Here is an 18,602-nt window from a genome sequence, read left to right as displayed (position 1 = left end):
AAAATTACACTCCCCAAAAACTTTTTTTAAATTTTTTTAACTAAAAATAAAAATGGAGGGGGGGGAAAACCCATCCCCCCCCCCAAAAAAAAATTATATCCCTCCCCCCAATTTTTTTTTACTTTTTTTCAAATCTAATATAATAATTGGATTATCAAATTTGACTCTCCCCTCCTCAAGTGCCCCTAGAGGCCTCTAGGGCCGTAGCCGCTAGTTAACTATATAAATTAGTAAGCTTTTTTGTATCTAGAGAAGGATTTCGCTAACTGCTGAACCGATATGGCTCTCCTTTCCAGTGGAGCTTTTATAGGTCCTGAGATGGTTTTAGGCTATTTTATTTCTAATAATAAGTCTAGGTATGGTTTTAGGCTATTTTATATCCTTTTTATATGCTTTTTACAACATTTGCCCAAAAAGGGTGCCCAAAACCACTTTTGGGCGCCCAAAACCCGCCCAAAACCTTTTTGGGCAATTGGGCCGCCCAATATCAAAAAAAGTGCCCAATTCGACAACCCTGATAGTAAACATTTATATGTTTAGGAATATGAAAAAAAGAAGGCATAATGAGGAGTTTTGCCGCGTGATTTAGTCCCTGTGTGAGTGTGTAACTTTTGTTTCTTAGTGTTTAGACCTAAGTAGTAATGGAGTAGGACGAGACTTTATTTTAGCCATCAAGCTCCACATTTATTTACATTTGGATAGTCTCTAACAGAAGCCTGTGGCCTATTAGGACCTTAAATAAAATCAATGGGTAATGGATATAGTCCCTTTCGTGGCAAGGGGCGATTCTTCGTATTTTTCTCCTATTTCTAGCTCTAACCCAACGGGGCCGATTGCCTAACCCTGTGGGGCAATCACCTAACCTAATCCCAAATCAATAAATCACATGCTATTTAAAGTTTTCAATAAAAACTAAAAGATTTATTTTCCTAAAGGTTGATCACAGCTGGAGTTGATAATATTTCTCAAAACTTGCTTCGCGTTCTGGATACTTCCTCGTTCTGGGTTACGGTTCCTAGGGGATTAAAATTCATATCCAAATCCTTTTATAGTTATAAATTAAGTAGTAAGCTTTTTTTGTCTGAAGATAAGGATCTCGCGAACAGCCGAACAGATATATGTCTAAATGTTACATTGAAGATACTTATTAAAATGGGGACCGACCAACCTTAAGTGCTCCTAGAGGCCTCTAGGGGGTGTACTTATTAGTATCATATAAAATAGTAAGCTTTTTTTGTCAATAGTGAAGGATCTCGCTTACTGCTGAACCGATAAGGTTCTTCTTTACATCGAAAATTCTCATAGGTCAAGAGAATGGGAGGTTTATCAATTACTATTTTGGGAAAGCGTATCTACACCCTCCAAATAACCCCTAGGAAAATGACCCCCTTAAATTAAAACTAAACTTGAAAGTGAATGGTCAACTTTCCCCCACCCATTCCTAGAGGCCTCTAGGGGCGTTGTATATGAAGTAGCAACATGTCCAAAGTTGTGAGGTGTTACATTCATATAGTCAGAAACTAAGAAAGCCTGAACACAAGTTGCGTGGCCAAAATGTGTGGTGCTTAGATTATTGAAGAAAGGGCACCACTGGATATATACGTAGATATTGAGACAGGGAAAATTTTGTCGTCACTTTAGGTTGCTAATATAGTGTTCATTTATTGGTCTGTAGGTTCGTTACCAAACGTGTTGCTTGTTCCCTTTGTAACTCCAAGCATAAGAGTGCTGAAGGATAATGTAAACAACTTTAAATTCAAAGTGAGTAGGCCTTCCTTCCCCTTTATTCAACACCTCAAGGTTAACACTAGGGTTGGGACGGATATCCGGTCTGGCCGGTTATCCGGCCATATATCCGGTCATTTTCAATATCCGGCCGAATACCGGATATTTAAACTATCCGGTTACATGATATCCAGCTGATTTTTGACGCCGGATATCCGGTTATCCGGCCGGATACCCGGTAATTTGCCGGATATCGAACGTTAGCCAGATATCCGGCCGAAACCGGATATCCGGCCGAAACCGGATATCCGGGTTTATAAATCAGCCGGATATCCGGTATCCGGCCAAAAAAGTATCCCAACCCAACCCTAGTTAACACCTCCCTGGACCCTGACAAAACCCTGTGCACGCCTTTCCAGTTCACAAAAAAATATGTAAAAGCTAAATGTGCTGCAAAAGAACGTAACATAACCTTTCAAAGAGCAGCTGTTGATGATTGGGTTTCAGAGAAAATGTAAATTTCATTTTTTGACACCACAACAAATATGTAACTCTACATATATTTCACTGAATAATATTATTTCTAAATGGATTCATATAGGATATACGTGGATATATTGACAGGGAAAAATTTATCGTTAAATTTTCTTGCTAATATGGATATCATTTATTGGTCAGTTCTTTTATCCAGTAGCAGAGGAGGGGATGGTTTAAAAGGGGGTGCATGGGGGGGGGGGTATCATTTTATTTTAGAGCATAACTTTATTAGAATACATGAAAATCTGGCGCAACATCCATGTAATATTATGTCGATTTATTTCTCACATATATTCTGTATAAAATTGAACAACATTGTGTTTTAAATGAATGTTTTCTTAATTATGATCAGAGAATTAACAATGTGAATAGAAAACTATTTTTTTTCATTCACTATTCAATATCTAACATAATGTTAGTGCATAGACGATCAATTGATGTACTGTACACCCCAAATGATTATAAACAAATCTACCCCTTCTGTAATTAAAAGTATTAGTCGAAAAGTTTGGACACTCCAAGCTTTTTTACTAAACAATAAGAGTAAAAGTTTATAAAACCTTGGGTACTAATGTAATTTCCCTCCCTGCGTTAAAACCTGAAACTAACCTAAAGAATATGAGTTCTTGTTGTTGTCCAGCCCACAGTCCACGAACACATTCTCTATTTAGTTTGATCACACGGAAACTCAAAAACCTGTAAATTATACATGTTTATATCGATAAACAGTTAAGTTTAAATAAAGACATATGCATTTAGAAAAAGAAGATTATTGTACTGTTATCTTCAAATAAACCCATTAGAAAGCCTTTAAATTATTTCCTGATACTTTCAGAAAAACTTTTTTTTTGAAAAATTGCCAAGATCAGTAAATTTCAAAAAGACAGACAATTTATCATATTGTGAGATAAACATCAAATTACTGCAAAGAACGACAAATTTTCTAATAGGTACTTTTAACAAAAAAAACAAAAATCCGATAAATGGCTAAGATACGCAAAATTTTAGTTGACCAGTTCTTTACTATTTACTATTGGTCTGATCGTGTAAAATTAGACCCTTAAATAGAGAGATAGATAAAACTACCTTTTATTTAGCATAATTATTTTATATTCTTCGGAGCTATCATCCACAACGTGTCTAAGTGCCAGGAGGGATGGAGCGCCTGACAGAACTGCAGCTCTCCAAGCTGGATCACCCTCGTGAGAAATTACAAGTTCCTGAAAAATAAGACAACAATTTATAAACCTGGGCACTGTAAATAAATTAACAGAGTCTAAATCATAAATGAGTAGAATATCATTTGTAAAGGGGGGAGGCGAAAGTGACACTTTTTGAAACCAAAACTAAAAGTAAACAAAGGAACTCAACTAAAAAAAGAGTTACAGGTCTGAGATTTTGCATGGCAGTTGCTTTATAGGGGTAAAATATGGAACTGCGAAGAAACGGCGGCGCAACCGCCAAAAACCGCCGTTTCCCGCCGAATTTTTTTTTGCCTTTTCTCGGCGGTTTTCGGCGGTTGCGACGCCGTTTCTTTACAGTTCCATATTGTACCCCTAAAAAGCAACTGCCATGCAAAATGTCAGACCTGTAACTCTTTTTTTAGTTGAGTTCCTTTAACTTTTAGTTTTGGTTTCAAAAAGTGTCACTTTCGCCCCCTCCCTTTGTCCTAATTGCTTTTAATTAGGTAGTTATTTCAGTTTTATGCAGAATAGAGCGAGCATGAAATTAATTAAACTTTTAATTTGCTTTAAATTGCTGTATACAGTGGAGCTATATAACTGCGTAGAGTATTACCTTTTCATATCCATATGTTAGGATTAATTTGTAGAGTGCAGCTATACAACTGCGTAGAGTATTACCTTTTCATATATTATGATTAATTTGTATAGTGCAGCTATACAACTGCGTAGAGTATTACCTTTTCATATGTTATGATTAATTTGTAGAGTATTACCTTTTCATATCCATATGTTAGGATTAATTTGTAGAGTGCAGCTATACAACTGCGTAGAGTATTACCTTTTCATATGTTATGATTAATTTGTAGAGTATTACCTTTTCATATCCATATGTTAGGATTAATTTGTAGAGTGCAGCTATACAACTGCGTAGAGTATTACCTTTTCATATGTTATGATTAATTTGTAGAGTATTACCTTTTCATATCCATATGTTAGGATTAATTTGTAGAGTGCAGCTATACAACTGCGTAGAGTATTACCTTTTCATGTGTTGTGATTAATTTGTAGAGTGCAGCTATACAACTGCGTAGAGTATTACCTTTTCATATGTTATGATTAATTTGTAGAGTATTACCTTTTCATATCCATATGTTAGGATTAATTTGTAGAGTGCAGCTATACAACTGCGTAGAGTATTGCCTTTTCATATGTTATGATTAATTTGTATAGTGCAGCTATACAACTGCGTAGAGTATTACCTTTTCATATGTTATGATTAATTTGTAGAGTGCAGCTATACAACTGCGTAGAGTATTACCTTTTCATGTGTTGTGATTAATTTGTAGAGTGCAGCTATACAACTGCGTAGAGTATTACCTTTTCATATGTTATGATTAATTTGTAGAGTATTACCTTTTCATATCCATATGTTAGGATTAATTTGTAGAGTGCAGCTATACAACTGCGTAGAGTATTACCTTTTCATATGTTATGATTAATTTGTAGAGTATTACCTTTTCATATCCATATGTTAGGATTAATTTGTAGAGTGCAGCTATACAACTGCGTAGAGTATTACCTTTTCATATGTTATGATTAATTTGTAGAGTATTACCTTTTCATATCCATATGTTAGGATTAATTTGTAGAGTGCAGCTATACAACTGCGTAGAGTATTACCTTTTCATGTGTTATGATTAATTTGTATAGTGCAGCTATACAACTGCGTAGAAAATTACCTTTTCATGTGTTGTAATTGCTGCGTAGAGTACGGCAGGGTCTTCATATTCGTCAGGGAGCATAAAATGATCCTAAAAAGAATCAATATAATATACCTATAATGATATAATAATATTGAAAAGGCATATCATTTTTTGTTTGGATACTTTTAAACCTTTTTTGGCAAACTGGTTCACTAAAATCAGTGAGGCTCGCAGTGAGGCAAAATTATCCCCACCTAATTTTAAGCGAGCCTCATTGATTTTAGTGAGGCAGTGAGCCAAAAGGTTTTTTAAGAATCCACCTCAGGATCAATTTATGTTAATTATCAAAAGAAATCTTATACATAAATAACAGGATGTCTATCTGTCTGTTTTTATATACCACTAAACCGATAGTTCCAGGGAAAGTTTAAAACTATGTAAAGGGAGAGTAGTTCCACCCTCCCAAGAGAATCCGCTCCGCCAAAAATACCCCTTCCCAAAAAATAGAAAGAAAGGACAAAAATATATTTACAGAAGACTTACATTCTTTAATTTGCTAGATGAATTTTTCTCTAATTAGAAATTCAGATTTTGCTTTACAAAACAAAAGTTTTAATTAACGTAAAATATTGAGAATTTTCATGTAAAAGTTTAATTGGACAAACGGATAATATTTAGTATTTAATTCAAATTTGATGTTCGTTAGAAAGTTATTTATAAAATATTTTCAATCATTCATTTGAATTTCAAGAACAAATATGTAATAAATATTTTGACACATATCATTTTAAATTTGGTTTAATAATAAGCGGATTAATCCGAAACGGATTCGGAATCCCGTTTCTGGTAAAGACGGCGATAGAACCGTTTCTCAGCGAATTAGACAATCTGGAATCCAAGTGCTCATAGACGTCCAAGGGTAGGGTAAGGGATGATTACCCCTCCCCCCACACTCAAACATTGGAATCCCTTTATTTTAACCCCACTAACATTTAAGAATAATACATTTAAACTAACCCACTCAAAGGTTTGAAACTCCCATATTTTACACCCTCTAAATAAAAAGCTTGGATGTCACTTCATTAACTCTTTATATACACAATTATGGAATCTTGACCACAAAGATTTTTTTATCTAATCTTGACAAGTGAGGTATTTTTGGAAAGAGGAATATATATAGAAAACGTCTAGGTATGTAAATTAGAAAATCCGCAGAAATCATATTTGCAAAAATCTGCAATGTTATTTTGCATAATTAATTTCATGCCTTAAATGACAGATTTAGAAAAAATCTTTTTATGAAATGTGTTTATCTATAAGTTTAGAACATAATTAAGGCAAAAACATTTTCTTTAGTGTTACTTTTTTCACCTTATATATGAAAAAAGCAGTTTCTCACATTTTATGATAAAAAAGGGTATAGGAACAAAAAATATGTTTTTTCTTGATGTAAACACAATAATTGGCATAAAATCTATCATCCTAAATGTAAAAATCAGATATATAATCCTTTTTAGGGTCAATATAGTGCAAAAAGTAACCAAGACATTTTTGCAAAGTATGAAAATCTAAAGAAAATTGTTCTTTTTGCTTTTGATATATACATATCAGATAAATGTATATAAAATTAGTGATCAAAAACTATAAAACATGTTATAAGTTTTTTCAACACTGTCATTGATTAAATTGCACTTTTAGGTATAAGAATTACCGAAGTAGTGCATAAAAACTCTTTTTATGAAGTAATTAAACAAAATAAATGCCAAAAAAGCAACTACAAAATGGTCTACTGCATTATAAAAAACGCCTAATTGTTGATTTGAATTTATTTTGTTAATAAAAAGAGTTTTTAAGTGCTACTTTGGTAATGAGTAAACCTAAAAGTGCATTTTAATCAATGATAGGGTTGAAAAAAATTATAACTTGTTTCAAAGTTTTTGATCACTAATTTTATATACATTTATCTGATATGTATATCAAAATCAAAAAGAACTATTTTCTTTAGATTTTCATACTTTGCAAAAATGTCTTGGTTACTTTTTGCACTATATTTGCTCTAAACAGGATTCTATATCTGATTTTTACATTTAGGATAATAGATTTTATGCCAATTAATGTGTTTACATCAAGAAAAAACATATTTTTTGTTCCTATACCTTTTTTTATCATAAATTGTGAAAAACTGCTTTTTTCATATATAAGGTGAAAAAAGTAACACTAAAGAAAATGTTTTTGCCTTAATTATGTTCTAAACTTATAGATAAACACATTTCATATAAAGATTTTTACTAAATCTGTCATTTAAGGCATGAAATTAATTTTTTCAAATTAACATTGCAGATTTTTGCAAATAACTTGCAAATATGATTTCTGCAGATTTTCTAATTTACATAGGCGTTTTCTATATATATTCCTCTTTACAAAAATACCTCACTTGTCAAGATTGGATAAAAAAATCTTTGTGGTCAAGATTCTATAACTGTGTATATTGAGTTCCTTCGTGTTTTTAGGTTTGGCTAAATAGTGGATCCTGACAGATTCACTAAACTCAAGAAGCCTAGCCGTTCCAGAGATTTTTAACTTACCTGATGTAACTTGAGACTCATTCTAACCCCCGGGGCCACAACCCTTCTCAGCAGTTCCATGTCAGAAAAGACCCATTCGTCTCGTACTGAAGTTATTCGAAAATCTCCCTAAAATATAATAATAATTCTTAGGTTTAGAACGTTTGTTTGTATCCGTTAAAATTATTTTCTCATAATGATAATCTACTGGGTTTATTATTATTTGGATCTTACACCAGATTTTCATGGTGTATAATAAAGTGAACTCTGTAGCGGGCTAAAATAACGATCTCCTTCATCCCCCTTTACCCCATCCTCTTTCTAGATAAACGGCCCCACCAAGAAATGCGAGGGGAAACAGCCTAAAACCATACCGTGATATATGTAAAGCTTCCCTATAAAGGAGAACTCAATCAGTAAAGCAGTTGTTGAAATCTTAAGCTTCAGATAAAAAACAAACTAAATAATAGAAAATAGGATTGATAAAAAGTACAAACCTTAAAAAGTGAATAGAGTCCCACGAGGAAGAACTCCATGGTGGAGAGAGCATTGTGTCCAGCGGTACCCAGGGCACGCCTACCCATCAGTGACAGGGCCAGGCACAGGGATACCAGGTCACTATCACGTCCAGATGCAAGGTTCCTGTCACGTGACCTAATAGATAGAAGCCTAGAAGGTTATCGTCTGGAGTAGCGAAGCCACTCTATAAATAGGGCATAACTGTCTGTTTATCTGAGTCACTTACATTGTGTTTTGAGATATCACTACTAACTTTTGTTGTTTACAAAGTACATAGCAAGTGAATAGCATTATTTTATCATATAATGAAATGTAATTAAAATGGAAAAAAAATCAATATGTTCATAATATTTAATGACTTTCTGGTCATTATTTTGGAATTGACACGCTTTCGAAATTGTAACTAAACTTTTCAGGAATACCAATTTTAAATTCGATAGGACAATTCCAACATGCCAGAATTTACAAAAAGCTATTCGTTACTGACGTACCGACCCTAATTGTAAAAAGCTTCGCTTATAAAATAAAAAAAAATAAATAAAATGAACGCAATTGTTTTTTAAATTCTCCATATGCAATTCAAAATTATACAATAAAACTATGTAGAATGAATACCTTGCACAGTATTGAATCCAGGACAGGTAGATATTACAGAATGAACTTCTGGTAATTCCAGAAACACGAAAGTCAAAATCTTCATCTATATTGCTATTGAACAACGGGTCCAGATCAACAAAATTCTAAATAATATACCTAATTATTTTTTAAAATTCTTAAATACACAAAAACATATTTTTTTTTATTTCTTAAGAACAGAAATATTTAAAAAAAATAATTGTTCTTACTTTTAACTCACAATAGAATTTCAACTTTTATTATTGTACAGGATTCACCTTTATAGAAATGGATTTATTATTACTTTGATCTTGCACTAGATTACCATGTTGTACTCTAATAAAGAAAACTTATAGCTGGCTAAAATAATTTACCCTTCATCCAACCCCTTTACCACATCCCATCCCCTCCTACTAGATGAACAAACTGACCAATAAATGATGTCCTTGATAGCAATCTAAAATGAGGACAATCATTCCCCTGTCATAATATCCACGTATATTCTATACCTATCCATTTGTCTTCCTTGACTTTTTATCTTACCTTATCTTGTAAGAGCATTTTTAAGTGACCATCATTTAGATAATTCAGAGCTTCATCCTCTTTTAATGGGATAGTAATATCCAACAGACAACCAACCCTTTGATTACACGATCTCCATCTGAAAAGTCCTAACAGTGCATGTTAATGAGTTGCGCCAGTTACTGGCCCAAGGCATTAACCATATATTCAAACTATCATGTCGCGCACCTGACCATTTTTAACGTCTTTAGTTATAACACGGTGTCGAGCCGAGTTTCGAACCTATCACCTCCTAAATGACCAGTGGGGATGTGCTACGTGTTGATCAACGGTCACGGGTTATTCCTTTACTTTACTAATTTCCAAACCTTGTTAGCCGTATTCTTGATTGCTTCTTGAATAGTCGGGCTTGTCAACCAATCCTTGAGTTTAGGGCTTCTTACGGTGTAGTAGATGATAGATTTGATGTAGTAAGATACAAGTCTTTTGCGCAGATCAAACAGCTAAACAGAATATAACATTGCCAAATCATTTAGGTAATAGTCTTTCTATTATGAAAAATAGGCTTTTCAGAGGTGTATATTCTGAATTCCCCTTGCTTCAAAATATGTCCCCACCCACTATTTTTTTTCTAGAAAAAGGGGAAAAATGTAAAAATGTTTCCAGTACTCCTTATTTTATTCATTTTTTTTTATCCCCTATGCTAGAAATCTATTTAATTCAAGGGGGGGGGGGGAGAGACATTGAGCTTTTTATTAGACTAGTCACTAGTTTTATAATAACGTTTCCTATTCGTTGGTCTAACAATTTTGGGGACTTTTCAAATTTTAATTGGTTGGTTTATGAAGTTCAGTGTCATATCGTTTCAGCACTAATTGTAATCTTCAGAAGGGGTAAATTTGTGTATCATCATTGGGAATTACATCAATTTATCGGCCATTGTCTTATTCCTTTAGATTTATTTTTTCCTCCATATTTAAATCAATCTTACAAAATATTGTACTTACTTAAGTCTTATTCTAAGGAATGTTAATAAGATTTGATTTATAAGAATCCAAATATATAAGATTTTTGGTAAATTCAGTTATTTAATAAGTGGAACACTAGCCCCCCCATCCCCCCCCCCCCCCCTCCACAAATAATAATCTTTGCGAGAACTTTCCAAAATTTGTCTTGAAATCAAATAACATCAGGGAGGGAGGAGACAATTGACTTTTAATTATTTTGCACCCCAAATTTAATTAACCTGTTATACCGTTCAATTTTTCAAAACTTTATTATTGGGATAATTATATATCTATCCTTTTTTAAAAGCGAAGCTTTTTTATAATTAGGGTTGGTCCGTCCGTCACAGAGAGTTAGCTCTTTTCGTAAATTGAAACAGGTTAGAATTGCCCTATCAATTCCAAACTTTGCATGATGATTCCTGTAGTAGTTAGGTACAATTTAGAAAGCGTAGCAACTCTATAATCAATACCAGAATGTTCGTACATCCATTTGAAACATGTCGATTTTTAACTTTTTTGACAACAAATTTTTGTATGTTAAAATTATCCGATTCTTCTGATTTTTTGAAAACTGATTCCTATTACAACAAGGTACAATATTATAAGCAAAGAATCTCTATAAACAAGTCCCAAAAATGTAAGTATGTCCTTAAACAATATCATCTATTTATGCAGTTTTGCAACAAATTTACTTACAATATTGTTTGTACCAAAGAAGATAAAGTATAGAATAGAATCCAGGTAGAAGATTCTGCCTGGCTAGCCTGAAGTAAAATTGGAACTTTTGAAAGATCAAAACGGCTATAAGGCTGTTAGTAAATAACATGATTTCAGTAATTATTCAGAAAAAATATTCAAAATAAATTCCTTTTGCAATAATTTACTAACAGCCATGTAGCCAAGAATCCATCTTTCTCTTCCCTAGTCACAATGGATTAAAATGGAATTTTATGTGCAAAGACTTTAAAAAATTTAATTAAGTAAGAAAATTATTTTTTAAAAATGTACCAAAAATATTGGCCTTAGTATTTTTATTATAGGTTGCGCTCCTATGTTTGATTTCAAACAGCTAATTATACATACTAGCAACTACATTCATACATGAACTTGAGGTAGGGGGGGGGGGGAAGGGGTTTGACCCATTAAGCTGACCCTTAAAAATTATAAATGTGGTCAATCATATTTATCAAAATCAAAACAATAGTATGTACATTTACATGTAACATTTCATCTTTGTCTAAAACGACCAAGCATTATCTGCTGCTTTCACCCTCAAATGGTGTGTATCAGACGTGGAACTCTCTTAGTTAGACACTATTTGTTAAGGTTCATTGATTACCTTCCACTCATTGAAACTCGATTCAATATTTTCAAAATATAAACACATCACGAAATTTAAAAGCATGAAAATAAAACAAACATTTAACAGTATATATTAGAATTTAAAACAAAATAAATAATTCTAGTTTTGTCCAACTAGTCATTGTGATTTTTACTTTAGCCTTATTGTCTTTACTGCGCAAGTCAAAGATTCCTTCAAATTTCCCAAAAATATATAGGGTTTTCATTTCTATTCATCCTTATTCTATGGTTTGTACTGATGCATTAATACTCTGCAATTCAGTTCTGACAATCTACACGTGTTAATGTTCGTTTGTCCTTCCATTTCAGAGCTTCCTTTTATGGATGTTGTCATCCTTGTTGTGTTATACCGTTCAAATATTCAAAACTTTATTATTGTGATATTTATATGTACATCTATCCTTTTTTGTCCAATAAATTGAGACCCCTGCCTAACTTTAACATTATGAAGTGGGTTTATGGACTACCAGTGCTAAAATGAAGGACTAGTCTGCCGATTATATTATAAATATTTTTTAAGGTACGCACAGTACATTTAAAATACATAAAATCAGGATACAAATATTTTCTGTTAGACTCTTCAAAGACAAGAATTATTATTGCTACAAAATATATTTTCAGGAAAACAATAAAACGTAATAAAGTAAAGAAAATCTAATAAAAATTGGTGCTTTCTTTAAATTAAAGCATTTCCCCTTATTTTGGAAGATTGTTATAAATAGGATGTTAGTTTTTTAAGCTTAACCACTGCTAGGGACAGTAAACCTAAGTGGGGGGGGGGGAATCACCCCTTTACCCCCCCCCCCCCCCTCCATAATTGGATGTCCTTGGCCTGGAGGTTAAGTACTCGACTAGGAACCTTGAGGGAAACCGATCAAAGATCAACCAATGTTTATAAAAAAAATCATTTACCTCTAACATGGATTGTGCAGAATTATTGGAGATACTGTATCCCTCCAGCACGTATTTGACAGCGCTCACCTCCCAGGATAACCAACGCTGGCTCAAAGCAGCATTTAAACTAAAAATGAATTAGTTTCTTTGAATAAAGGTAATTTTAGCTTATAAATATTATCGTACAGGTTAATTTAGACAAGATACGAAAGTGTTGGACATTTTTCCAGACTAAATAAGACAAAACTTTATATTTTCGTTTATGTGGATAATTTCATACAATCCATTAGACATTGATTTTCCTCACGGCTAAGAATCGGTTGGCCTTTTTGAAGTTTTAACAAAACAAACAAAAAATATAACAAAGAACAAAATGTTTGTAGGAACAAATGTATTATATCTTCGTCTGCTGGAAAGTCCTTTTGAAGTTTTACTGATTATTATTGCGTATTATTAACTATCTAGGGGTAATAAATCTATTCAATATTAGAATTTGTTTGTCTCTAAATAACTTTAAATTAAAAGAATAGAGGGGGCACAAGCTATAAGTTTTGGGTTTTTTAAATCAGCCAATAACGTCGAAATATAAACGCAGTCAAGTCGGTACAAAAAGCAATTTGCTAGCAGGCGCAAAAAGTTCCCCATCACTTAGGCCAGGTATTTGTCGGGGTTTTACATCTATACTTATACATTTATTGTTAGAACTCAGGAAGGGATATTAGTCCCCAAAGTTTTATAATAACGTTTTATTTTTTGTTGGCTCAACAACTTTGGAGACCTTAATTAATTTTTATTGTTTAATTAAGTGTCCAAATGTCGAAACCAATAATTTTAATCTAAAGAAGAGGATATTTTGTATATTACCATCGGGGATGTACATCAATTTGTCGGCCATTGCCTTATCCCTTTAGTTCCCTGGTTAGAGCTGCATGTGCATACCTGAGAATATGAGGAAGATGGCCTGGATCACAGCAACAGCAACCTTCATCATCCTCCACACCCTCCGTGATGGCCTCCACCTCGCGTTGGTGGCAGTACGTTCCTCGAAACTCTAGGCCTCGTACCTGCAATATCAAGGGACAATGTCATCATACCTTGTAGTAAGTTTATTAAAAGAACAGAGGGATAATGGAAAGAAAACGAAATTGCGGGTTTCGTTGTATTTTCACAGTAGCTTTTCTCCTATTTCTAACCCTGCGGGCCATTCATTAACATTTACTTAACCTAACCTAAAATAATCTTTCAAAAGCTACTGTGAAAATACGATGAAACCCGCAACTTCGTTCTCTTTCCATGACCAGAACAGAGATTGATGGGAAGAGCTTAAGATCTTAATAGCTTGATCCTTATATAAAAGTTAAAAAACAGTATATTTGTCTGTCAGTCTGTACCAAAGGATCTCGCAAACTGTTGAACCGATATGGTTCTTTACAGGTAAGATTCTCATAGGTCCATGGAAATGTTTTTGAACTATTTAGGAAGAAGGTACCGCCATCCTTCAAGAAAAAGCGCCCCTGGAAAAACAATAGGCACTCCAAAAAATAATAGGATATAATAAAGTCCTTTTTTTTATCTGTCCTTTAGGATCTCAATAACCACTTAACCGATAGAGTTGAACTTAGGGAAATTTTACTAAGGTATTATTTATAAGATTTTTAATTTTTTTAATTAAAGTCATAGGATTGTTTTAAGCTATTTTCGGATTCTCTAGAACCGATCCGAGTTCTACATTTAGGGGAATCTTTAAATAGAAAACGTAATGGTTTTAGACTTATTATTTTTAAATCTATGTCTTAGGATAGTTTGAGTTGAAAAAAACTGTAGTTATACCAAATCAGTTATCCTATAAAAGTAAGGTTTTTTGTCTGTAACTTGAGATTTCGATAGCTATTTAACCGACTAAGTTCTCCATTGTAGAGAAGCTTTCAACGGGTTTAAGATGTTTTAAGGCTATTTCATGGTAAGATTATTGTCATATTATGGTTTTAGGCTATTTTTGCCTTTATTAATCCTTCAAATATATAGCCCTAAATACTAGGGGCACAACCGCTTGTCTATTTATAAACTAGACAAATAGAAATGATTTTTATTTCAACTGTACTTTGTTTAGAGATGAAAATAAAACTACTTTAATTCCATTTCCCCACCCACTACAAAAGATCAGAAGATAAACAACAACATACCAACAAAAAATAGTTTATTTTGCTGAATACAAAATGGGCCAAACAACAATGAATGAAGTATAATTCTATGCATTTTATGATTTTCTCCAGGGGCTGTCATTCAGCCAATTAAATCCAATTCAAATTGCCGAAAATCAAATATTTTGTTGGCTTAGAGTTGGCGTAAAACATTTTTTAAAATGTATCTTAAGGGAAGTAGGTAAGAAGATGGTGGGGGGGGGGGGAAGGGAAGAGGGTTTGTGGGGAAATTATTACTTAGAAATGTTCGTCAGAATCACCTTTCCTTTTCCCTGGATTCTCATATTACATTTATTCTAAATTGAATAAAATAATTAACGGAAAACTTACCTGAAAAGTACACAATCCATTTCCAAGTTCAATGATATGAACTAGACAGTTGAGATAATCCGAGGCTAGCACAAAGAAATCTCCCTGTTGTACTTCTCCCCATCGGCCTTAAAGGGTTAAAATCATTTTATTATTCTTTTTAATCTTATCAATAGGAAGTACAACTGCTGTCAGGTGCTTTAAAAGAAGGGAATCTTTAAGTATAGGACAGTGGACGATTAATTGATGTACATTCCAATTATAATGTTCAAAATTACTATAATATATGATTAAAATAATGGTGGAAAAGTCAAGACTCTGCTAGTTAGAACCAACCAAACAAGATTTTTCAAAATAATCAGAAATATTTAAGGCAACAAATAGAAAAACGTGTTTATAAAACTTTGGGTACCAGTATAATTTTCATCATAATGTCCCTTCCATTCCTGGAATATATATATTTGCCCATATTAACGGTTTGGTAACAATAGATGTAAGATATACGTGGATATATTGACACTCAGGGGAAAATTTGTCGTCAATTTAGCTTGCTTATGTGGACCCCGTTCATTGGTCAGTTCGTTCATCCAATAGGAAGGGAGTGGATGGAGTAGAGGGGGTGTAATTATTTAAGCCATATAAAAATCTGGTGCAACATCCAAGTAATAATATATCGATTAGGGTAACTCATTTTAATGCACCAACGGTGACTGAGTACTACAGAGAAATTTCCTAAAATTAAAGGTATGATGGATATATTACCTAGCATGATATCACCAGCCAGGCTATGCTGTAAAGATCTTGTCAGATGTTCGTAGAAAATACTGTTCAAATTATTGTCATCAGCTCCAGGATTTCTCATCTCAACCTATAAATAGTTATTTATCGTATCGTTTCAAGACAGCTTTCCGTGGATTTTAAAATGAAAAATTATAAGATTAAAGCCAGCTTTGTAAACCCATAGGGGCCGAAGACCCGGCTAACAAAACTGGTATTAATTTTATGATTTTTATTTTAACATTTGTGGAAAGTTGTCTGTAATACGATTCCAAATATGATTTTTCAGTATGGCTGAGAACCGGTTCTAATCCAGCCGATATTTAAAGTTTTCGAAGCCATACTAGAAAACATGATTTATTTGTATATTCTGTATAAATAAGGTGATTGAATTATACATTGAAACTTAAATGTCTATTGTATGGATGACTGCATATTTATATTTTAACTACTAATTTACTTTACATTTATTAGGATAAATATCCCTGCTGAATGCTGAATATTGACCTTGATACGTTTGTTCAGTTACTGATTAATCCATTTACAAAATTTGTATTTTAGTTCAATTACAAAGTAAATTACAAGTACCTGGCTGGACAGTCTAGTATTGCTGTTATCCACTCTCTTGGTGTTGTAATTTCTCTCCCAGAATTTGACCGGCCTGGCGTAGCTGCACAGGAATATGGTAGAGCCAAGGAAAGGATTCAGTGGTGATGACAGGGCTGAAGAGACAGCGGCCTAAACATGATTAGAACTCGTGAAAGTTTTAACATGGAATTTGAAAAAAGCTAACTGCACCTCCATGTACAGTATAAATAACACAAAATACAGGGTGCGCCACATATCTAGGGACTTTTTTAAAACGGCCATAGCGTCAAAACTACTTGACCAATCAGGACGTTTGACCCCACTATAAAAAGCTTAGGTAATGACCTTTTAGCAAAAAAAATCTTTGGGCGAAGATGGGCTCGTACTCCGAGCTGGCCGCGCTTATGTTCAACAAGGCAGATTCGAAGTGCGCCGGTGGTATAATCTGGATTCTCAACTAGGGCCCACTAAATCGGACCTCAGCCCATCTGTAGATGAGCTAGAGGAATGCAACTTGCTGGGGATACTGTTAGATACATAATTAAGACACTAGAAAAGACTACAGCTCTTTAACTAAAATGGCTTGGCTTTAGTACTCCGTCAAAGTGAAACGTGGTAGATTTAGAGATGTCAAAAACGTCAAAAATCGAGTAAAATCGTGAAATTTTCTTGTTTCTCGACGTCAGATACCCATATGGAACTTAAAACTCATTTTAGACTATGAATTGCGCTGATAACCCTAGATGAATCTTCCTGCCATTTCCAAAAAGGTATAGAACGTCGTTCTAGCTCAACTGTGGTCCAAATAAGAGCCTCCGTGTCAAAGGGTAGCTTTAAAGTTGGGTGAATTTGGATCCTGCGGTTACTCACATTCCTAAGGAAATGGGGCCTCCCAGCAGCCCGATCTTAATTCAATGGACTTTTGGACCTTGGGCTACTTTGAAGCATGCACCAATAGTATAGACGTACCCATATTATAAAGACCTCCCGCATTGCCACTATCAAGGAGAACTTCGCCAGCTTGGACAGTTACATTCTGACCTTGGCCTGCCGGCAGTTGAGGAGGCGGGTAGAGGCGGTGATTGATGCTGGCGGCGATTTTATTCAATGATCTAATAGTCATATACCTAATTTGCTCCCTAGTTTTTAAAATTTAATAAAATCTTTAAAATTGACGATTTTATGTTTATTTGTTTACAATTTAGAAAAAGTCCCTAGATATGTGGCGCACCCTGTAGATAATATTCTGGTGATAAATCCTTATATCCAGTCCATTTTTTTTGTCAGAGTTAGGATTAGACCCGATTTATAACTATTTTGAGGGAGGATACCTCTAACTTCCCGTTAGAAATAGCCATAAGAAATAAATAACCCCCCCCCCCCCCCAATTAATAATTAAAATTCAACCTTTTTTACCTTTTTAAACCTAAAATTAAAGTGGATGGTCGACGTATCACCACCCCAACCCTTCCCTTAGAACTCCATAGAGGCCTCTAGGGGGAGTAGCAACTAGTTAAGAAACAAAAAGTCAAAAGTTTATATGTAAATACCTGTAGAAGTAACATAGCCGAATGTGGAACAGAGAAGGGTTGTGCAAATGCATGGAACGGGGAGCCCCAATTTATTTGATGAGGAGCTGCGTACGTGATGACAAACTGACATTTCAGGTAAAGTTCCAGTAGTTTCTACAAGGGAAACATTATTGCATTTTTATCTTATTTCACACAAAGTATATTGTTAAGCACTAATAACCCCTCCCCCCTTCCTCATTTTTGAAATATATTGAAAATAAGGGAGAGGGGTAATATGTGTAATATTTCTTTACATTTAAAATTATCCCCATTGAAGGATCTTTTTGTGTCTGTAACAATGCAAAAAATATCATTGACTACAAGAGTATGATTAATGAATAAATTTATAAATATATATGTATAACCCAGGCAACTACCTAGTTCCTGTGATCGGGACCTTTTTCGTCTGATAGCAAATTGCTTTCTGTTTTTATGTGTTATTATTTCCGACTCTTGTGGCTGATATTCAAAGACCCAATTTAAAGTCGACCCCGTGAACATATAGTTATTTAACTTTAAAGATT

At 33.8% G+C, this 18,602-nt stretch overlaps 1 protein-coding gene across 5 annotated transcripts in view; it reads right to left on the bottom strand.

Annotated features, from left to right (window-relative positions):
* The window catches only part of LOC145326139 (uncharacterized), a 69,424-nt gene that overhangs the window by 11,180 nt on the left and 39,642 nt on the right, over positions 1 to 18,602 (bottom strand). For all 5 annotated transcript variants that reach the window (XR_013881764.1, XR_013881766.1, XR_013881767.1 and 2 more), the window contains exons 47-60: positions 18,058 to 18,194; positions 16,508 to 16,657; positions 15,905 to 16,010; positions 15,164 to 15,270; positions 13,572 to 13,696; positions 12,651 to 12,759; positions 9,738 to 9,872; positions 8,848 to 8,972; positions 8,211 to 8,367; positions 7,735 to 7,842; positions 5,186 to 5,257; positions 3,349 to 3,482; positions 2,872 to 2,958; positions 933 to 1,015 (exon numbers count right to left, since the gene is read on the bottom strand). Coding sequence is in view for 1 of the 5 variants with exons in the window: in XM_080169263.1 (XP_080025389.1) it covers positions 933 to 1,015; positions 2,872 to 2,958; positions 3,349 to 3,482; positions 5,186 to 5,257; positions 7,735 to 7,842; positions 8,211 to 8,367; positions 8,848 to 8,972; positions 9,738 to 9,872; positions 12,651 to 12,759; positions 13,572 to 13,696; positions 15,164 to 15,270; positions 15,905 to 16,010; positions 16,508 to 16,657; positions 18,058 to 18,194 (1,635 nt within the window). In the remaining 4 variants the exon portion in view is untranslated. The remainder of the gene's footprint in view (positions 1 to 932; positions 1,016 to 2,871; positions 2,959 to 3,348; positions 3,483 to 5,185; positions 5,258 to 7,734; positions 7,843 to 8,210; positions 8,368 to 8,847; positions 8,973 to 9,737; positions 9,873 to 12,650; positions 12,760 to 13,571; positions 13,697 to 15,163; positions 15,271 to 15,904; positions 16,011 to 16,507; positions 16,658 to 18,057; positions 18,195 to 18,602) is intronic.

The sequence above is a fragment of the Acartia tonsa genome, chromosome 8 (genome assembly GCF_053477335.1).
Source record: "Acartia tonsa isolate MP-2025a chromosome 8, ASM5347733v1, whole genome shotgun sequence".
Taxonomy (NCBI): domain Eukaryota; kingdom Metazoa; phylum Arthropoda; class Copepoda; order Calanoida; family Acartiidae; genus Acartia; species Acartia tonsa.
This window is presented reverse-complemented; position numbering and strand designations above follow the sequence as displayed.